A 23,854-nucleotide genomic window follows, 5' to 3' on the forward strand; every position below is an offset into this window, starting at 1 on the left:
TTCTATGGAACACGAAGGTTCATTACGGTGTTCACAAGAGCCCTCCACTGGTGCCCATCCTGAGCCAGATCATTCCAATCCATACCATCCCATCCTATCTCTCTAAGATCCATTTTAATATTGTCTACCCACCTATGCCTTGGTCTTCCCAGTGGTCTCTTTCCTTCAGGCTTTCCCATCAATATCCTATATGCATTCCTCATCTCCCCCATTCGTGCTACATACCGCGCCCACCTCATCCTCCTTGAGTTGATCATTCTAATTATACTTGGAGAAGAGTACAAGTTATGAAGCTCCTCGTTGTGCAAGGAATTTTGCTTTTAACGCCATTTGCATTTTGAAAGTGACCACAGCATTTGCCAGAATATGGTTTCAAAAAGGCAATTGGGATTTCAGGGATACTTGTGATTTACATTGATTATGAATGCTATCACCTTCATTATTCTCACTTGCTGGGAAATTACTGCATAAGCTATCAGAAAATATTGACCATTTCACTTTCACATTGGCAATCTATCTAATCACACCCATTAGGCCTACAGTTTTATCAGACAGAAATAAACAGTGACTGGTATTAAGGCAAATATGGTAAGGAAAGTTGCCATTTTTGGAACCAACTAGCTGCACAAGAAAATATACCCTGAATTTTTCATGTTAGTTTGAGTGAAAACACATTTATTATGCTTTATTTGCACAAAATGCATAACATTAAGCATAATGATGTGTTTATATGTCCACATGTGTCATCTTAGAAATCAAAACTGATTTCAGTGACATTTGGAGTTTGAAAGAGGGTATACACCAAGGATTATCAGGCACATTTAATTATAATTTAGTAGTCCTTACTTTACATGACATACATCATATTTTATAAGTTTGCTAAAAAAAATGGCACATGGTACAAAAACTATTGGTACATATTATAAATATAGATCTCTTGAAGTTTGCTATTTTTCATACAGAGTGTTCTCTTCATATGGTGAATATTAAAAAAATAAAAGAAATAATAATTTATGATTCCATGCTGTTGTAATCTGTAGTGTGCATAAATAGGTAAAGCCATCCCTGTAGCAGGCTGTGGAGGTCCATAGGGTTGTCAGATGTCATGGCTCCCACATTTTCTGGACAGTTGGCTCACAGATGGTGGTTAGTTTGTCAGCTTTACATGTCAGCTGCCCTTTACCCTCAGGAAGATTCCTAGTACTTCTTTCTGCTAGAGGCTGAGTCAACCCCAGGACCAAAGTGCGGCTGGAAGGATTAGGTCAATTGAAAAATCCAATAACCTTATTGGGAATTGAACCTTCTGGCTTTTAGCATAGTGCCTCAACCAACTATTATACTGCATGCTTTCATGTTTAGCTTATATTTCTACAAATATGTGGAACAAATTAATGTTAAGACCAGCGAATTTCAAAGAGATCTTTTGGAAGATACATGTATTCCTTGCAGCACACCTCTGTAATCTTCATAAGATAAGCTGTTCGAAGTAACTGGTATATTAATTGATACAAAGTGTTCATGTAATCCTTTTTTAATTTACCAGGCTACATCAGTAAGTATTTTATATTGACCAGTACCAAAAAAATATGCTAGAAATCTTGCATAAAATGAATCACATTTTGTTTGTTTAAGCGTTGACAGACCAATCCAGAGTCTTCTGAGCTGTTTTGGTGTCAAGTCATGAACTGTAAGAAGATGATGATAGAGACAGGGGTGTTCAGAAAAGAGTGGTCGGTCATTATGGAAACGTGGTTCACTTATCAGAGGAATGCCAAGGATTTTGGTAGCAACCACACCTGTCAGAAATACATCTTCTAATGGAAGAAGAGGAGTATCCAAAGCATTAGGATAGAGTTCAGACACAGCTTTCTGTGTCATAACGTATCCTGTACCGGAGGCAAAGGTAGGAAATGTCGTTTCTTCATATAACCAATGAGGCAAGTACCATTTAGATAATCTGTCTCTGTATGGCAGGGACCCTTCTTGTATCCTTCCTATAATTAGTGGCTGTGAAGGTCTGTATTTGCTGTTTTCTAACTCTTGTAGAAGTGCCCTTACATTTATCAGCATATCGTCATCTGTCTTTAGCACATATGGCACAGACTTGCAACACTTCAGAGTCCACTTCAGCATGAATACGCTCTTCAATGTTAAATTGTGGTAACTGTCAATGAAATCTTCCACAACAATGTCCCCATACTTCTGAGCTTCAGACAGAACTGATTCCTATAACAAAGATTTTGTGATTACTGCATATATGGTTAAGGTGAAAAGTCACTATTCATATGTGTGGATAGCTATAAGGCTCCATAATTATTGTCTCCATGTTCAAATATGTAGGTAACTCAGTGTAGCTTTGAGTGGTTAGATGAATAGTGAATAATGAATTGGAGAGAAAATGGAATGAAGTGGTCTTTGCCTAATTTAAAATACTGTCCCTACATTGGTCTGGAGGACTGAGGAAAACCAAAAACCAGCACAGTCGTTGTCTTTAACTAAATTTGAACTAGCCATCCTGAATAAGGGCTAGGGGATTTACTGAATGAACCAACTTGTTCAGTAATTGCATTCATTGATATTTTGTGGGTTATTTAATAAGGCCTTCTCTATGTAGATTATAACATCAAGCAGTAGGATGATTAAAAATAAACATGAGCTTTCTTTAATATTCATGGTAATTCTTTTTTCTGTGCGATCAATCTTTATTGTACTTGTACTCATAGTTCGCTGTGTGGCTGAATAACAAGAATGTTTACTGTTAAGGATATTTGAGGCAAGCTTAGAATTCTCCTTATTTTATCCAATACTTTGGTTATGTTCTTTATATCTGGAATCAATCAACCAATATTTCTATACAGCTTTTTATATTATAAGTAATATAAACAAGACTTGAATGTTATGATGTATATAATGCGCATGATAAATATAAGAATCATGTTGTCTCTAAAACTTAATGTTGTCAGTAGAACATATCAGTACATTTTACCATACTTATTTTTAATAATTGGAATATAAGCTTTTTAGGATGAAGAAACACTCTTGTAGATACCTTGAAACCTTGAATGACTGCTGCTGTATTAAAAATGTCCCTTAATAAACACCCCAAATGATACTCCTTGAGAGTCAAAACGTATGAGGTACTGAGCAAGCAGATAGTACTTTATGTTGCAAATTGGTGTTTAATACATAAATGGTATAAAATACATACACATTAGAAGTACATAAACAAGTGTGAGCATTGTGTGTAACAGGAGCAAATATGTCCATCACTGTGCAATTCTGCATAACTCCAACATGACCTGGCTTCGTGGAACCTGATTCAAATTAGACGTGCACAAATTTAAGAGAATGCTCATATTAAAACAAACAGAAGTATCTAGGGTCTTGAAGGAATTTGAACTGATTCGAAAGTTGAATGATTTCTAGAATTTAAAGCTGTGTTCATTTTCGATAATATTTGTAATTCGATTTGTAGAAAGTCCATAAACATTCAAAATTTTCCAAATTACAGAATATTTGTTGTCGATTATATAAAGACATCAAAAGCTTCATTACTTCAATTTCTTGAAAAAAAATTAATTCTCTATAATTTAGAAAGCACGAGAAATTTCGAAAATTTAAGAACAACTGTTTTCTAAAATTTAAATATTTCAAAACTGTCGATTCCTTGTACATTCCATGAATTCGAAAATTCGAATGTCCGCATGTAAACGAAGTGATCTGATACTCCATCACTCATGGAATGAACATTCAGAACGATGATATTACACCAATGACCTCGTAGTATTGTGTATGACATCCTATCTCTAACAAACTCTACCGTATTAACTGCTGATAAGTATTCCCTTATGTACGAAAAAGCCTGTACCTAATTCTTGATTCTCATTCCCCTTTCCATAGAAAAATGTGTATTCACCTGCTGGTTTGGTGCCACCCCTGTCCCATCTGACGTCCTGTACTCCCAATAAATCTAACTTATATTTTGAGATTTCTTCCACCACTGCCCGAGCGAACCTGCCCTATAAATACTTCTACAATTCCAGGTATCAAATCTCATATCTAATTTCTTTTGCATGGGTTGTTAATTCAAGGAATCCGTCGGGTTCCGAGGCTTCTTTTGATAGTAATAATAATAAGCTTATTTTTATACGACAAGAAGTTTTTAACCCCACGCTCAACCCCCAAGCTGGAGGACCACTCCTTGTCGGCTGTCTGCGACTGCTCATTGAATATATTCGCAGCAACCCTTCATAACTGGGGGTCTTCTCCTCCGTCCGCAACCCGAGGACGCGCCATGCCGTGATGCAAGGGACCAACCTAACATCTCCATAAAAATTAATTACTGAAGCACAGGGACTTTACTTTTTTACCTATCACTCTACACAGTGTCCTAACCCGGAAGACCACAATCTAAATTCTGATCACCCTGACGATCTCAAATTTCAAGTCTGACAAACCGTCACTCACCGTCGTCAATAGAGGCCGTCCGTTGCCGTCATGCCCCAGGAAGAAGAGCAGTCTGGCTTCATGTATAGGAACAGCGTATCCCCACGTGTCTCGTATAGCCTGTCTGTGTTCGCTGTTGCCTGGAGCAGAGGCCACAAGGATCAGAAGGCGCAGTCTGTCATAGCAGGACATTCTTGGACTCAGGAGGGTCGTGTTCACTTCGGGTAAGATGTACTGCCTCACATCCCGGTTCCTTCGTAGCCATTCAAACTGTTCATCCCCTTGAGGCTTCCCAATAAATAGCGCTCTAAACGCCGTCCTCAATAAATGAAGTGTCAGACAGAGACAGCAGACGATAATGCATACTCGGATCCCTGAAAGAGAGATCATCATCATGAATTTTGCAGGATAGAACTTAGTTACTTCATAAACCCTAGGACAGGTATGTTGCTGTCGAAGTGTTTTGGATGCCCGAGACAATTTTAAAACCTTCATAGTAATTTCTCAGTTATTTGCTGATGGTCGGAAAGCAAATGGCGAGCTTCGTTTTATGAACGGAATTTGTATTCCATCTTGAGGATGCAAAATGTTTAGATTGTGTGGAGGTGTCTCATTGAGGGGTTCGGGTATCAATAATGGGGACATTTTCGAAGAAAATAAATTATTATTGGGTAAATATTTTTTTCTGAGATAGGGTTTGCCAGATAATCTCTTGAAAAATCTCTTCAAACCACTAGATGTAAAGCTATTTGTAATCTATTTAAATCCGTGATTTTTGGTAGATTCATTCCCTTTATATTTTAATAGCTTCTCTTAGTTTCCTGTCATCAAACTACGACTGGTGGCTTAGCTGCACATAGGAGTATCGTTGTTCTGTTTATCTTTTCTTATGGCGTCTAGGAGCTCTTAGTCTGAGTGGTTTGTAATCCATTATCTGCTGCTGTATCCTGTTTGTCTTCATTCTGTATATGTGTTGTAGGCAATTTGAGTTTCCTGTTGGGCTCAGTTCACTCATAAATATTAGGGGATAAACTACTGCCGATCGCAGTATAAGACCGGTAGAGCTTCCCTTCTTGATTCGGGGCCACATACCTCTACCGTAGCCCTGAGAGTCGTAGGAGGTGACGGAAAGGGAACCCAGTGCCTGAGGGATGTAAATACTGGGACCTGTCCTTCCAGTACAGAGGTGTCTGGAATCTGAGACAGTAAAATGTGGTGATAAGTCTCGCGGGACTCTGACCTGAGAATGACTGCGCTGGCGAGAACCAGCAGCAATTGTAAAGGACAGACCCATCAGAGAGGATGTTACGTAAGGACTATAACCACATTTGTTCAATTGGAAAATGAAACTACCGGTTGTAAGTCTCAAGGAGGTTGCCACCAAGACGAACTGATTGACAGTAAATCGCCAGTCGTAAAGTAGCTGTGACTCTGTAAGACCAATGCCGGGATCGACGTCACAGCTATCTGTAGAATTGTATATAAAGGAGAACTGATACAAACAAGAATCAGTTATGAAATCTCAGGTGTTGGTGTCGACCATCAGCATCAAATTTAATCAAAATCCTTCCAGAAGTCTTGGAGATTAGGCACGGGGACATACACGCTCTCCTGAATGAGGCTAAGCCACTATATACGAAGAATTCGGGACTGTGACTGAAGAAAATAGTCAGATTCCTTAACAGATCACGAAATACCATTAAGATGCCTGAGGTTTTGAAGACGTGACTTCCCAGATACTGGGGTGCATTTGTAATTACATGGTGAAGTGTGGAGCTCCTAAATTGAATAAGTAGGGAAATGTACACATAGCTAACTATTCTGGAGTGTTTGATAATTATTATCTCGAAAATCTTACGACACCTTTGCCCCCACAGCTTTTGTTCGAAACGCTCTTCTCTTTAATAAGCAGGTTTAAAATTCATTTTCATACTAAAATTACATAATAACCCAACGGTTCAGCATTCGGTTACGTGTATGCATCGAATTACGCTCAGAAACCCATATCGGCTTTCATGTAATGTGCCCCTTATGCCGTCCCATCGTAACTAAAATTGGACTTTGTCGATAAGTTTTAGAAGAACTTAACAGTATCAAGTTTCATGAAAACCATTTAAGCGAGGACAAGAACGTCTAAAAGTATCAAAGTTCCTCAACTTTTCGTTGGGAAATCTTCAGATGCAACATCGAAATTAGCCATGTACTGTGTCGTGAGATCTGTTCGTATATTCAGGGAGCTAAGGTGAACATAGTGAATACTTGTAGATTCTGAAGTGTTCTGAAGTTTGTGTATAACACTCGCGATTCCTGGGTTTTTGGACTTAGCCCATCATCGGCGATGGACAAAGCCAAAAACCCATGAATCCCACAGTGAGTACTCAATAAGTGGGACTATACACTTAAACCACGCCTTACAAATGCTGTTAGACTAACTTCCAATAAAAACACAAAAAATTAAGCCACGGAAATAATTTCTGTATGTGGGTATGATCCCCCTCGAAACATCCCACCTTGTGTGTACGGTTATATTCGCTTCCAGGCCTCAGTGGCCTCCTCCTTTTTCCACTATAGTGCGTTTGTCGCTGACCAAACCAAATATTTTGAGGATGTCATAGTTTTGAGTTGGCAGAATACGGAAGAAAGTTCCTGGTGTCTTCACAGATGTCTCCAATGCAGATTTTGGTTCCCACCATGTTTAATAATAATATTTAGTAATTTCCTAATTAGGCTGTACCACAGTTCGGGCGGTTATTCGCCGGTTTCTCACCGCGGCGGCTCGGGTTCAAGCCCAAGTCATATCATATGGAATATTTGGTGGACAAAATAGCACTGGTACCTATTTCTCCGAGCACTTTAGTTTCCCCTGCCAATTCACATTCCATCGACTGCTCCAAACTCATCATCTATCATCCGTGGCTGGTACAGTAGACCATTTAGTGGCTGCAGGACCAAGTGGACTAAGTTTCACTCTATCCCAAGGATAAAAAATCTAATGATGACATAACAATTTGCGTCACTGTCTGATAATGACACACCCTCAAAGATTATTGTCAGAATAATGGCAGGACTTGTGGGAAATACAAGGGAGTAGGCTAACAATGAAACAAATGAGATCATTTCCTTGGCCTTTGTAATTTAAAGATACAGTTGTGCATAATTAGTTTTGTGTTTCGGACATTCAAACGTCTCCTAGTACCAGCGTATAGGAAAAAAACATGAATATACTTGAAGAAAGCAGTCTTCTGGGATTTGGCACCGTGTATATGTGGTGTTAACCGACGTTTCGGAGGAACGTATCGCCTCCATCTTCAGGGTAGAAGAAAAAATATAAGAAATCTGCAAGCGAAGAGACCGTGAGAACCGGTAAAAGCGGACTGTCCCAGAAGACTGCTTTCTTCATAGTCACCGCCGTGAAAGCCTCAAATCTTACATGAATATACTTATTTTAGAATCGGACTATATCCACCTAAGAATGTTTTTTAACATTAATCCTATGGGTTCCGTAAATGACGGGTAATATACGTAATGGTTGGGCGACTGTTTGCTTCTCAAGGGAGAGAAGGTTATGAATAGTTCGGAGTGTTTTATGCGAGGAAGAGTAAGTAAATAGTTCACAAATGGAAGTAAAACACCCGTAAAGGACGCAATATGTTTTCTATATGTATCACTAGGTAGCAGCAGAGTCCAACTTCATGACAGTTCAGATAGCAGACGCGCATGCACATATTCAGAGGCTGGTTTCAGTAGTGAAAATGGCGATCGTGCTTGAGGAGCGTATACCGAAGAACAGTGTCCTTTTTGTGCGTTTTTATCAGCAAGAGAATTCAATGCAAAGGATATTCACAAAGAAATGTTTCATCTTTGCGGTGGGAGGTGTTTATCATGTAAAACTGTTCACAGATGGGTCGAGAAATGTGGCAAACGTTTAGCTGATGACGAAGAGTTTGAAACGTAGGTACAGAAGTGGTCGAGACAACAGTCAAAAAAGACTTCTATGCTGCGGGTTTCGAAGCAACGGTAAAGCGATGGAACAATTGTATCAATGTTGGTGGAGAATATGCTGAGAAATAGACGTAAATGCTTTTCCCAGGTTCGAATATCACATGTGACCTATTTACCCTCCCTCGTGTGTTTCTAAATTTTTTATCCTGTATAACTTCTTATGTCAAGAATTGTATCTATTTGTTTAACTAGTTACTTTATGTTACTGAGCAAACCCCAGAGCTGATCTGGAATGATCGTGAGTAGAAAAATGATCAATGAATCTATTGGAAATTGTACACGTTGTACTAAAGGCCACAGCTCGTTACTTCGCTTGCTGTGACTTAATCCTGGTTCTATGACGCCCCCACGTCCAAAATCCTGCGCTTCAACCGAAGCGTGGGGTTGCTGAGGGAATAATTAAAAAATGGGAAACACAACAGACCACTGAGGTCGCGGTGTAAGGGCCGAGAAGGCCTATCCCTCATATATTCATTCATTCATTCATTCTTGTTTCTACCAGAAGTTAATTACCGCATACAAGTTAACATAGAGGGAACACCTCTATCTACGTAGTATTTGAAGACACTAGTTTAGAATTAAGATGGTTCTCTGAGAAATAGGATGGGAGGAGGTGAACTGAATTCTTCTGACTCAACACAGTTAATGTGGCGGGCTATTACGAACACAGTAATGAGATTTTGGACTCCATAAAATGTGGGAAATTTCTTGTAGCTGATAACTTGTTGACTTTTCTAGAAAGACTGAATTACGTAGAGTTATTCAGTTTAGTATCTTACCTGAAATGCCTCTTATTCTGTTTCTCGTGATTTTACACACCCTAAAGGAATATACAGTAGTACCTTGACATAGGAATTACATTTTTTGTTCCACGTATTTCCGAGGTGTTAAAGTCGAAGTTACCTTACGACCGACGGTCAGTCGGCCAGTCATTCTTGGTGTCAAGCCCCATCTGGGGCCCAAGACTAGATTTCTATTGCTGTCAGACTGTTGCGGGGTTGTTGATGTGGGGCGCCCTCTCTGACAAAAGGACGAGTCTGTCGTTTACAATTGCTGCTGGCCCTCATCAGCGCAGTCATTCTTGGGTCCTAATCTCACGGGACTCCCCCAAATGGTGGTCCAGATATACCCTCAGACACTAGGTTCCCTTTTCGTTGCCTCCTTCGACCCACAGGGCTACGGTGGAGGTAGTCGAACCCGCCTGCACACTGGCATGCGAGATAAAACAGTATGTTCGTGGAATTACTTTAATCCCATGATTTTAGCGTTATACTCGTATTTTATGGAGATCCTTCTACGTATTTCATTGGTTCTTAAGTTACTGGTGAGGTGACATTCTCGCCAGTCGCACGTGCGGACGCGCGCGCGAGGACACACAGACCCACTGATAATAAGTCAGAGGTGCTGCACAAATAGAAGACCTATTGCCAATATTGGCTTTTGGAGATAAAGTGTACTGGCGTTAGCTGGAGACAATATTTGAGTGTGGCTGACGTGTGCTACGCACACAGCGGGTTATATGAATGAATTTTGCGTATCACTCGATGGAAGGTGTGGAACATTTACTTCGCTTTCAATACTATCCATAGCCAAAATTTATTTGTATTCTGTTATCTTAGTGGCATTTGAGGGCTTTTGTCACTTCATAATGAGAAGCTACATATGTTGTTCTTTTCGCCTAGTATAATTACAGTCGTGGTGTCAAGGAGGGTGAGGTTGGCAGGGAATTTAGCACGCATGGAAGAGAAGCGGAATGCATGCAAGGTTATGGTGGGAGAGAGAAAGAAAGAGGCCACTAGGAAGGCCTAGACGTAGGTAGGAGGATAAATATTGAAATGAATCTTAGAGAAATAGGGTGTGGTGGTATGGATTGAATTCATCTGGCTCAGGACAGGGACCAGTGGGGGGGGACCTTGTGAACACAATAATGAACCTTCAGGTTCCATAAAATGTTCAGAAATTCTTGAGTAGCTGAGCGACAGTCAACTTGTCAAGAAGGACTCAGCTGCACGTCATTGGCTGAGTGTCTGTGCTGATCTGCTGCTGGGTAATTGCATCGCATGGAAGTGGACTATCTTGCTGATGTGCCGCCTCCATGTTTAGGGTTGAATGACTTGTCACTGGGTTAATGTCAAGCGCACTTTCTTTCACATCTTTCAAATTGTTTATTCGTTAAACATTCTGCTATTCGATTGATGAGCGATTGATAGCCTTGTTAAACCACAAACAACTAAAAATTAGCAAATACTATGTTGGACATTGTTCACTGAGGTAGGTTTATACCTGATAGGCCCAGTGTTTCGAGTATCGGATCTAATTCCATGTTCGTACGATTGTCATTATTGTAACAGGTTTTTATTGCGAGAGATTTGAGGTTCTCACAGCGGTGGTTATGAACAGTCCGTTCAGAATCTACGTTTTGGAACTCTGCTTGCTGCTCCATGCTGGTTTCTACCTTGTCTTATTCTCGGTTCTTGAAGATGGAGGCGACATATTCTTCCGAAACATCGGTTGGTTTTAAACCGACTACACCACATTATATTCCAGAGGATAGAATCTGGAATTTTATTACGTGATTACTTTTTGATATGGGGACGATTGGGATAGACACAGGTAATTTTTTCATAATCGTATTAATATAATATTCTGTAGGTCCTTGGTTAGAAACCCGTTAACACTGTTGGCAGACGATATTTTTTGGACTGGCAAACTTAGGTATGTAGACGGACATGACCTCCCTATTACTTATTTAGTTTATGCACTTTGCAAGGAACGTGTAATAAGCCCAACGCCCACCAAGTCTACGAGCGTTGCTGGTCGTCCTGTAATTCGCCAATTTGCTGCAATGAAAGATGACTGTTAGTAGTTATGTGCATGGTGCAAAAGCAATCATGAAATGAAGGTTGGCCTCAATTGCTTTGTCAGTAGTACAATGTCTCAAGTAGCCACTCTTGCAAAACATTAACATCCAAAATGGAAGAATTATATAATTCCTTCACACTTAATCAGATGACAGCCGAAGACACTTCTGTGGTCACAGTAAGGAACTCAAATTCTGGAGACATAGGCAAAGACTAAGAAATATTATTTAAACTACTTCCTGGTTGTGCGGTGCATTGGAAAACTTGACCACCTTTGCGACATGTACACGCTCTTCTTATTTGCTTCTGTCTCCATGTCTTCACTTTCATCTCGTTTAGATCTTCTCTCAGTCATCTCAGTCATATCTCAGTCATCTCTCAGTCATCTCAGTCATCTCTCAGTCATTTCAGTCATCTCAGTCATCTCAGTCATCTCTCAGTCATCTCTCAGTCATCTCAGTCATCTCTCAGTCATCTCAGTCATCTCTCAGTCATCTCAGTCATCTCTCAGTCATCTCAGTCATCTCTCAGTCATCTCAGTCATTGTACCTGAAGGAGCTGAAGTTCTCACGGCGAGGGTTATGAAGTGTTCTGTATTCTGGAATATGATGCCACATAGTCCATTGTAAACCAACCGACGTTTGGGAGGAACATTTCCCCTCCAGCTTCAGGATTGAAGAGTTAAGTCAAACAGGCAAGGAGCACGAATCAGTCTGCTTGCTGCCTGCCCATATTCCTTTATTTGATCACCGTAATAATGTTCGGTGAAGGGTAGAGCAACACATCAACTTCTGCTACTTGTGGTGTTTAATGTGTTTAGCGGGCACCGTCAGGGATATTTTCACGGTATTATTACGTAAAATGACTCAAATCAAGCAGGATGTCAAGGGCAGGGTGTGTCGCACGCTTGGAAGATGCAGTGTGCATTGAATTTTATTGTGGGCACTTGGGTAACCTAACCTCAGATGTGCATGAGATATGAGGATGTGGACTGGATTCATGTAGGTCAGGATAGTGGCAAGTAGCAGGCTCTTATGAACACGATAACGAAGCTTCAGGTTCCATAAAATAAGAGTAATTTTACTACAACTAGTACTACTACTACTGAGTGGTAGTAGTAAGGCCGCGCCATAGCTCAAGCGATTAGTCGCTGGCTTCCCACCTCGGCGGTCAGGGTTCGATCCCGGGTCTGATCAAGTGGGATTTGTGGTGAACAAAGTGACGTTGGAGCAGGTTTTCTCCGAGTACTTCGGTTTCCCCTGCCCATCTTTATTCCACCAATTGCTCCACAATCACCCTCACCTATCATCTGGGGCTGGTACAGTAGGCCAGAAGTGGCCGCAGTACAAGGGAATTAGTCCCACCCCACTAACAATAAAAAAGTAGTAGTAGTGGTGGTGATGGTAATATCTGAACCCTAGTGCTCGATAACAAGGGTGGCTATCATGAAATGGCAAACTAACTGCAGATTAGTCACGGCACTTCCCATGAAATAATTCACTACCGACTTCAGTTCTTAAGGAATGTGCAAGCTGTTTTTTTCAAAACATCTGATGCAACAGCATAACCATAACTCTCTCCCCGTCTATGGAACTGCTGTCATGACGAAGGTAATATTTCTTGTAGGCGCACTCTTATTGGCAAAGAGAGTCAGAGCCGATATTGTCATGTATTTAGGAGTGACTCTTGATGGGGTTTTGGATATTACATTTACTGGCACATATCGGAACTACAAATAGAGCGCTATCGCTGATCTCCACACTCTACAGATCACAAGCACATGCTAAGTCCTCTCAGTCTTCACTAGACATTTCAGACAATGAATCCTACAGTGGAGATTCTTCAGCTTCTCTCACTCAGGTCCTAGGTTGACAGCCGTCTATGCAGAAGTCTTTTTCAACTCCACTCAACTATAACGCAGTCTCTCAGCCTCCTTTGCAGAGCTCAGCTCAATTGCTAAACATCAACTGACTGGATTGTCCTAATTGCCTTCTTTAGAACTCATCTGTGCGGACCACATCGAAAACACAGTCCTTCTGTTGTGTGCGTGTTCGTTTCCACAGGAACGTATATACCGAGTCGTTCCTCATAAACGGCCGTTTGTTTATTCGCCAATTGCATAGCAACGGCTGTACTTGTTTGTTTTAAGGTCTTTGCCTAGCAGCGCCTCTGTACGCCACAACGTGTGAGAGTATGGCATCACCGGACGTCCTCTGTCAGAAGGAAGTTTGGATCTCAATCAAGACTGATTGGAATCAGCAGGAATTATTCCTTCAGCACTGTCAGGGAAGGGGCATGATAACAAACAGCACATCTTATAGTGATAACTTATACTGCGTGACTAAAACTGGCGATTCAGATCAAACGCCGAGGACAATTTTCGAAGGTGTAGTAACAGCTCACGCTGTTTAAACGATGCCCACGACATCTCAGAATATCCGACGCACAGTTGTGAACTTCTCCCATCATATTTTCTGCTAGCTGTTCACGGAATCTCTTCCATGTTTTTGCCAGCGACCACAAGGCGGCGCATACGTGCACGCCGGTTGGTCTGAAACATTTCGCTTCTGAAGGCATACACATGGGTGTCGCTAGAATTGTTTTCAAGGAGGAGCGCCTAGGAAGGTGACTTACAAACTTCCGTTTGGACCGTTTAAGAACGTTCTTATTGATCTCCTTAGAAAATTCAGGATAGAATAATTATTTAAGAAATATTTCTTATTACTCTTTCGGATAGCTAAAATGGTATAGCGGTTAAGCCACAGCCTGAACGACCTAGAAGTCGGGTTCGATTCGAAAGACAGAAACGTGCAGTAAATTTATAGCGTATGTTGTACAGATCGCTGTGTTGGTAGAGGCAATAGTGAACTGTAGTGGAATGCTTTGGGTTTCCAACGTTTTGGCAAAACCTTATAGTTGCCATGTTCAAGGTTAATGACATTAGGATGAGGTTTGGTATTTTTTTATATAACTCTCGTATTAGGTACTATGTTGGAGGTCAATCCGCGACTGCATGAACAGAGAAAATCAGGATGCTGGAATACAGCTTAGCATTCTTCTTATTGTAATTATCCCTGAAGATGCCAACAGGAAGTTTCACCGAAACATTAGAGAAGTCAACATTGATATGAGACTCGAAAAGCGAAGGATTAAAACGAGACGTAATAGATTAGCAGGCGTTACGCTTCGTTCCTCGTGTCTGGTAAATTCAAGATAAGATATCGCGTTAGCGAATCGCAGTGCTGTAACCAGTATCGGGAGGTTTTGTTGAAGTAGTACGAGGGACGTCCTGACTTCGCAGATAAGCGAAAGTAGGTACGGCCCTTGTTGCTCACCTGCCTGTTTTCAGCAGAACGCGTAATGGATTTGATGGAGATACGGATTGTAGGGTATTTTTTATATTTTTTCTCATGGGGTGAGACTGAGCCCGCTTGTAATGCTGTTACTAATTGGCCTATTGTACCAGCCCCGGATGGTAGGTGATGATTATGGAGCAGTCGGTAGAATGCGAATTTGCAGGGGAAACCGAAGTGCTCGGAGAAAACCTGCCCCGGTGACACTTTGTCTATCACAAATCCCACATGACCTGACCCGGGCTCGAACCTCTGGCCGCTGCCGTGGGAAGCCGGCGACTAACCGTCTGAGCTATGGCGCGGCACGGATTGTAGGGTATGTACGAGTTATAGCAGGGCCTTAGATACAGTGCATCACTCTCCAACTCTTCAAGATGCAGCTGCTACCACTTCCCCGCTGTTTCTTTGCCATAATTTTGAGTGATCTTCACGTGCAGTCCGAGGAAACCCCTGTACATTCCTGCATAGGCCTACACATCACATGCATACTGAAGTAAATATCTATAGGATAATGAGAAGGAGCTTAGGAGCCTACATTTAGTGGCGTATCATATTTACAGTATAATTTACTATTATACATATTTAGAGAGCATAGCGATTGGCTACAGGCTGGACGGCCGAGGGGTCGGAGTTCGAGTAACGGTAAGAGCAAGACTTTTCACCTCTTCAAATCTTCCAGACCGGTTATGGGGTCCACCCAACCACCTACCCAAAGAGTATCGGGGACTCATTCCCCGGGGATAAAGGGGCTGGGACGTGAAGCTGACCGCTCACCTCCAATTAGTGCCGAGATCAAGAATACGTGGATCTATACATCTATACGCCGGTCACGGCAGCCGAGCGGTCTAAGGCATGTACTGTCTTCGCTGGCTTGGAAATCGGGAACGTGGGTTCGAATCCCACTCAGGGCATGGATGTTTAGTTTGTGTGTGTGCGATATTCTGTGTTTGTATACAGGTAGAGGCCTTGCGACGAATTGATCACCCGCCCAAGGAGTCCTACCGAATGTGTAAGATCTAGAAAAACCGAAGTGAACGGAGAAGTTCATGGAGATAGGTCTAGGCCCACTGGGGCTCTAGTGACGAGGAAAATATACATCTATACATCTTCATGGCGTGGTGCTTAATTAGATAAGCAAAGGAAATCTTTACCTCTTCTTTCCGTATTCACTACTTTTTCTGCGGGCGCTACATCCCATGATCAACCTTGGCCCCTCTTACTATTGCTCGCCACTGGTTCCGGTCCTCTGACTTTCGTCTGAAATTTCTAAGGCCCATTGTCTTCAAGTCTTCTTCAACTGAATCCATCCTCCTGCTAGCAGGTCTGCCTACTCGTCGAGTACCCTCTGGGTTATGTAGAGTAAACTTCATGCTAGGGTTCGCTCCTGAATTCCAAAGAGTTGACCCAGCCATAACAACCACCTTACTTTTTCTCTTTAATTATTTCTGGTTCGTTATATAAGAAGTTCATGTTTATACCTTTACCTCTGTACACAATTTTCCTTAACTGGGTCAAAAATTCTTAATATACTTCCTTCAAATATTCGGAGCGTATTTTCATATTTCCTTTTTACACAAAATCATATTTCATCCCTGAGCCCTGTGTATCGAGTACGATTTTCAGGAAAAAGGAAAATTTACATAACTGCAGCTGGCGTTTCCTGAGTTGCGTTTGTACAGAAGTTACGATTTCTGCCTTCAAGTTTTATTTTTTTAATGTTACGTGCTCTGTACCACCAAATTCCTCAATTTCTGTGAAAATATCACGTTTTCTTTCAAGATCCTTTGCCAAATATATACGTATAACCTACAAATATATGCAAACAAATTTAATTTTATATATTCAGACCTTGCAGCCTTAATATTGCAGTGAGTTACTTTTTAATTAGTTCAAGTTTTCCTTAAGAGGGCAACTGAAATTTACGCCTAAATACTTTTATTTATGGTCAATTTAAAGACGCTGACAGTATCGCAGACTATATATCATCATTGAAAGGATGATTAGTGAATGATTAATTGTAAGGAATGTGAAAGGAAGTGATGGTGTTCTAAGTTGAGGCACTATCCCAGAATTTGCCTGAAAGGACTGCGAAAAATAGTAGGAAACGTCAGTAAAGATAGCCGGTGTCCCAGTCGGAATTCAAACTAAGCACCTCTCCAATACATGTCTAGTTTTAGCTCTTGAGACAGCTTCATTGGTGCCGAAGTGTGGGAACAACGTCAAACGCAAGGCGCTGTCAGCTTCGAAAGTTAAGTTACACACTAGGGTCAGGCCACAGTAACCCGAGGACCGGAACTACGTAGGTTTGTTCCATTTCCCCATTAACATTGGACTGCAGCGTGTTTTTCTCGTCAAACATAAAACTTAAAAAGTACCACATTGGATATTATATTGATCTGTTGCTCCTTGAACAAGGGGAGGGGGAATCAATCGATTTATTCAAGATAGTTGAATAGAACTATATTAAGACGAATGATGGTGTTTTTTTCCTGACTTATCTGCAGGGAACCAACCTCCAGTCGGTCTCTAATCCTTTACTGTGTTCTACAAGCCGCCTTCAACTTTCAAAATCTCGGTGAATTTGTAGCCATGTTTCCTGGAATGAAATAACTGCGGTAAACCCTCGACAATCCGGTTACAATTAATCAGGTCGAAATATGAAAAATAAAAAATTGTGTTCGCAATAGAGTAAATACTACAAAAGGCACAGCAAGGGGATTAGAGCAATAGGACTTTCAGACTTTGTTCAGGGCAGCTGCAGGGACGGAAAGCGCATATGAAAATATCTAAGATTGGTTTCAGCTGGATGAAGGACACTCTGGATTTCATCTCTTGACAGAGGAAGAAATTGCTGCAGTGATATATTTTTATTTATTTTCATCAGCACTACCTGCATTAGTAAATTATCCTTTATTTGTTTTCTAAGATTTTTTGCCTTTTAGGGCTATATTTTGCTTCATTAATCCGGATTATTGAGGGCTTACTGTAATTCCATGGAGATGAGTCCTTCTTGAGAAGCCGCCAGTTGCTCAGTTGCTCAAAAATTTCCCAATATTTTATGGAACCCGAGGGTCCATTACCGTGTTCACAGGGGCCTCTGCTGGCCCCTATTCTGAACCGGATGAATGAAGCCCATAACATTTCATCCTATTTGTCTAGGATCCGTTTTAATATTATCCTCCGACCTACGTCTGGAGTGAAATAACATTATTTTTATGATCATGAGAAACCAGGGTAGGTTTGTCAGTATACTGACTGACCTACCCTGGTTTCTCATGATCATAAAAATAATGTTATTTCACTCCAGACGTAGGTCGGAGGATAATATTAAAACGGATCCTAGACAAATAGGACTGCACAATATAGAAATCGGGATTCGATTCTCTGCAGGGGCAATAGACGTTTCTCTTCCCTACAAATTCCGGTCCGGATGTGGGACCCAGCTTCCTATCCGGTGGGTACCGTAGGCTGTTGAGCCGCGGATAAAGCGGCCCGGAGCGTGAGTCTGACCACTCACCTCCATCTAGTGCCGAGGTTACGAGTGCGCTGGGACGTAACCTCCACTCTCCCCCTATGACTTTATGATGTGTTTAATTGAGCACAGGGGCGTCTTTACCTTACCGTAAGGCTAGATCCTCGTGAATCTTTGCAGTTTTCCGTTCCGAACATCGCGGCCGAGTAGATACACCTTATACTTTTACTTCAGGAAGCCCCAGGTTCATATCTCGGCCGACTCCTTCAAATTCTTCATTCATGAAAAGTCATGACTCGACATTATACACACACACAAACGAGCAGGTTAACATAGCGGCAATGGCCTAGACTTGTATTCGGGAAGTGCTTGCTGCGAATTTCGACGGAACACCTCAGGCCTGTCAACGGCTTTCGTAGTTTTTTGTCCGTTCTCTGGGCAAATGCCGGGATATCATCTTAACTAGGCCACAACCACTTCCAAAGCCTTTCCATCAGTGGTTAAGGCACTATGCTACAAGTCGGAAGGTCGCGGGTTCAAATACCGATGAGGTCATTGGATTTTTTTCAACTGACCTAATCCTTCCGGCCGCACTATGGCCCTGGGGTTCACTCAGCCTCTAACAGAAATGAGTACCAGGAATTAATTAAATAATTTTCCTGGGAAGTAAAGCGCGGCCGGCGCATAAGGCTGACAACCTTACCGCCATCTTTGAGCTGATTGTCTAGATAACGTGCGACCCTCAACGTCTCACAACCCTATGGGCCTTCACGGCCTGGTACAGGGATAGCTTTACTTTTTTACTTTTTACATCCATCTCGGGCCAGAACTCCAGCTAGCACGACTGAAATTTCTCGTGGTATTCCTCAGGCAAATTCCGTGATAGAACCCCGATTACGCCACGACCGCTTCCTTCTAAACCCTTTCTAATTCATCATTCATCAATCATCCCACAATTCGACTCTGCATAGGGTTGATATAGTCATTCAGTAGTATAAGGATCTATCAATAAATCAGTGACTTTTCTCCGGCCTATCAATATCTCTTTCCCATGTCGCAGTGACGCTACATGCACAAGAATATTTTCACTCGGGGGAAGAACGGGAGTTCCTGGAAGCTATTCATGCGGATCGATTGGGGCTTGTGACTTGGCGCAACAGAATCAACAAGTTCTCCACGTTCTTTTACAGTTGAATTATAAACACCCCCATCTTCAGATTGACAGAGAAGCGGCCTTATTAACAGACGATCGAAATAGAATTATCGAAGCATGTTAAGGCATTTTTAACATTTCCGGAAAACTCGTCCGTTTCTACCAACATACTCTCCCAAGAACAGCTTATCGTACAGCATATCTGTTCAATTTAATACTTCTTTCAGAATTACTGAGGTTTTGGACTTTGTCCGCCTTTCAGCATTCCAAAAACTAGAGAACGCAGCGTTTCGGAAAGTGGATCTGTTTCCGCCTCCAGGTGAGGAGGGAGACACCTACCCTGTTGGGTTCCTTAGAAAGAGCTAACCTCAATCACCAGACAACCCATGTCAGTATATCTGCAGCTATATAAATACCTGAGAGCAGACTTTGTCGAAAGGAGGTAACAGGAAACTATGCAATAAAAATTGTCATAAAGCGTCCATATACCTTCCTTTCTGTCCTAGTCTCATGCCTGTGCAAGGTTAGCGTACTTTCATTATTTTAAAATAATAAAAGAAGGCTTATTAAAACAACTTGCTGTCTGTGTGTCTATGTATCCCCGAACTCTCGAATGCCGAAATAGAGACAGCCCGTTTTTTTTATTGCTAGTGGGGTGGGACTAAATCCTTTGTGCTGCGGCCACTGCTGGCCTATTGTACCAGCCCCTGATGATAGGTGAGGGTGACTGTGGAGCAATTGGAGGAATTAAGATTGGCAGGGGAAACCGAAGTACTCGGAGAAAACCTGCTCCAGCGCCACTTTGTCCACCACAAATCCCACTTGACCAGACCAGGGATCGAACCCGGGCCGCCGCGGTGGGAAACCAGCGACTAACCGCTTGAGCTACGGCGCGGCCCAAGAGACAGCTCTTACAACACCGCTTAAACATACATGTGACATAACTCCTGATGTCCGGAATATTCCAATCAGAAAAGAACTGCAGAGACGGCCATTGGTAGGCAAAGGCTCTGCAATAGGTCTTTCAGTCGGTCGGGTATTTTCAATTCACCTTACTCTTCCAGCCGCACTACGGTCCTGGGGTTGACACAGCCTCTAACAGAAATGAGTACCAGGAAGATTCATGGGGGGTAAAAGGCTGCCGGAATATAAGGCTGACAACCTCCCCGCCATCTACGAGCCGATTGTCTAGAAAATGTGGGAGACTCGACGTCTCACATCCATATGGGCCTCCACGATCTGTTACAGGGATAGCTTTACATGTCTTCCTTAGAAGAAATATTGACTATTTCCCAAATCTTTTGTAATGGAGATGCAGTGTGTTTCGTATGAAGCAGGAACTGAGTTTTTATATGTCATTTAGATGAATCTGATGCTTTAAAGGCTTAACCAGTTGCACCTCTTCATTTTATCTAGAAGTTTCTTTGTTTTTCTGTCTCTCGAGAGAAATACCGCGATAGTACCCGAAGTGAGGCTACAGCCGCGCCATTTCGTGCTCTTCTCATAACTTTTCACTAATCATTCTCTCATTCGACCTTATATAGTCCTAGCTATTGAAAGCGTCGTTAAAAAAATCGTACATAACTTTCGTGTTCCTGTGAAACGTGACGTGTCATTACACAGACCCCAAATTCCAGTCTCCGGATCCTGTCGTAAGACAACTAAATATATTTCATATCCTTCTTCAATAATTTTCATTTTAATATTATCTTTCCGTCTACGTGTATGTGGCCGCCTCTTTGGTCTGGTGGTCAGCGTTCCAGGTTACAGATCCAGAGGTCCGGGTTCGATTCCCGGGGCTACCAGATTTTCTGAGAAGTGGTGGGTCTGGAACGGGGTCCACTCAGCCTCGTGGTGATAGTTGAGGAGTTATTTCAAGGAAATAGCGGCTCCGGTCTAGAAAACCGAAATTAACTGCCGTGGGGATTCGTTGCGCTGACCACGCGGCACCCTCTATCTGCAAAAGCTGGCACTAAACTTCGCCGACAAGCGGCGGTTGCTAGGTCGGTATAGTTCGCTTGCGGACTAAAATCACGGAGTTTGTTTTTTCTTTTGTTTTCTACGTGTATGTATCTGTGTGAACAAAATATCATGATATACGCTTTATGACATTTTAGAGACTTCGATATCTGCTTACGACAAGAGGCCCCAAAAGAGAGACGTTTCAAAAATTTGATTGCGCTACTTCTTGACTGATTCCTGTAGAATCAGACGTAAGGAACAATAAGACATGTTTAGTTTCTTGTACTGTTTCTAAAATTATTAATTTTCTATTCATTTTTTATTCCAATTTAGACGTTTTTCTATTCATTAGAGACCGAACGGAAACACCGTTCAGATATTTTCATGTGAAGAAAGCAGTCTTCTGGGATTTGGCACCGTGTATATGTGGTGTTAACCGACGTTTCGGAGGAACGTATCGCCCCCATCTTCAGGGTAGAAGAAAAAGTATAAGAAATCTGCAAGCGACAACACCGTGAGAAACGGTAAAGCAGACTGTAAAGCAGTCCGAAACTTCGGTTAACACCACATATACACGGTGCCAAATCCCAGAAGACTGCTTTCTTCATAGTCACCGCCGTGAAAGCCTCAAATCTTACATATTTTCATGTGGTTTTGCTCGGTTTTCTTCCAGATGAATGTTTGGATAGTGTTTTTACATCCTCCATCTACAGTGCTATCCGCTTACGGTTCTTGACCCTCTACCAATTTTATTCGATGCTGTATAACCTCTGCAATGATACAGCGTCAGTATATCAGCTAAGAGTGACTTACGAAAATATCACACTATGCCTGAACCTGATGAACTTGAAAGTTAATAGGCATATGTAAAAATCAGGATTGAAAAGGTAAAGGATAGTCCTAATACCCGCATTTTTACGTTTTGAAGAGGTTCGCGTTTAATACAGGTACTTAATGTCATGCAATACATATCCTATTTATGTGCTTATTTTTTATTCAAAACACAAGGCCGGAATTCGTTTGAACTGCACTGTTGTGGAACATAACACATTCTCATGCTCCCGTTTTCTATTATATCCTTTTTCTTTCCTCTCCAAGGAGTACGTTGAAATATTTTCGACATTTTGTCAATAGTAAAACTGTCCCTGTGCTTAACTAATTAAGGACCATGCCATGAAGACGTAGGGGGGATTATTTTTTTTCCTTGGCACTACAGCCCCTGTGGGCCTAGGCCTACCTCCATGAATTTCTCCGTTCACTTCGGTTTTTCTAGATCTTACACATTCGGTAGGACTCCTTGGGCGGGTGATCAGCTCGTCGCAAGGCCTCTACCTGTATACAAATACAGAAAAACGCACACACATAAACTAAACATCCATACCCTGAGTGGGATTCGAACCCACGATCCCGGTTTCCAAGCGAGCGAAGACAGTACACGCTTTAGACCGCTCGGCTACCGTGACCGGCATTGAACTAAATTAGTGTTTGGAAAAAAATTATGCCAAATTTATAATTACAGACACATTGGACAAATCTATTTCCTTATTTAAATTCTACTTATGGTTTCTATAACTTGAAGAAATCTTTAAAAACCAAACATGAAATGACTAGTGGCAGTAGTTATAAACAAACGATTGTCTATTATTAAGTGAAGATGTTAATTGTAACCGAGTAAAATTTCCCTTCAGAAATTGATTGAAAACAAACCAATGCTTGTAGTATAATCTCGTCCTTTAACATATGTGTTTAAATTGTAAAAGAATGTTAAATTCTTACCGGTTTTGCAGACTGAAGATTGTCTTAAGTTTCCCGCTCTGCATCGAAAACGTAACAGATTCCTTATCGAATGCATTGACTGAATTGTACAAAAATATTTCATCAGCCTATTCAGACAATATACTGTTCAATTTTCTTCAGAATATTCATGTATAACAACACGTGAAATACAGTTACTGTTTCGTATTGTAACACAATGTTGTCAGAATCACTTAGCCTTAACTTTGGTCAGTTACGTCATATGTGTCACTGAAACTTTGTGATTTCACTCTTATTATTTCGTGTTTCCGTTATTGCACGTACTACTGCAGCGCTGCTCACTGTCCGACATCTGTAACTACACTGATTATCATGCGGTATGCTACAACCTCTCCTCGATTTCGATAACAGGTGGCGTACGGCTGCTGTCCTCCTCAGATTCCTCGTATGCTTCAATCCCTGCCTCTCCCGTGGGAAGCGACTGGGTTGAAGAAGAGCAGGTATCCGTCTAACAGAAAACATTGGCCTGGAATTTCTTTATCTGTACCTCCTATCATTAGACGGATTACAGCAATATTGTAATATTGGACGTTTTATCTCCGAGAACAAAGAATAAATAAGAACTTCTGGCAAGAACTATTCGTCTACTTTCGTTTTCATATGACATGGACCACACATAATACGAAAACAGTAGGGGGACACACAAACAGACAGCAAGGTCAGCTCATAAGCCTAAAACATTGGTGGATACGCAGATGAACATACACAGACAAGAATATGATATCATAAGCCTTGTTTTGTTTATCAAAATAAGGAAAGTAGGCAAAAAATCGTATGACACATATTGCCT

The 23,854-nt window shown here is 41.5% G+C and overlaps 1 protein-coding gene across 1 annotated transcript; it reads right to left on the reverse strand.

Annotated features, from left to right (window-relative positions):
• Window positions 1-1,235: 1,235 nt before the first annotated feature.
• On the reverse strand, window positions 1,236-23,346 carry LOC111874874 (beta-1,3-galactosyltransferase 1-like; the record flags this gene model as incomplete). The annotated part of the gene is made up of 4 exons (XM_023870729.2): window positions 23,026-23,346; window positions 4,468-4,820; window positions 1,946-2,226; window positions 1,236-1,248 (listed from the first exon to the last, which is right to left on the reverse strand). Coding segments are annotated over exons 1-4 (750 nt in total), but the record flags the coding sequence as incomplete, so codon positions are not given.
• Window positions 23,347-23,854: the final 508 nt, after the last annotated feature.

Source organism: Cryptotermes secundus, unplaced genomic scaffold, assembly GCF_002891405.2.
Source record: "Cryptotermes secundus unplaced genomic scaffold, Csec_1.0 scaffold160, whole genome shotgun sequence".
Lineage (NCBI taxonomy): Eukaryota > Metazoa > Arthropoda > Insecta > Blattodea > Kalotermitidae > Cryptotermes > Cryptotermes secundus.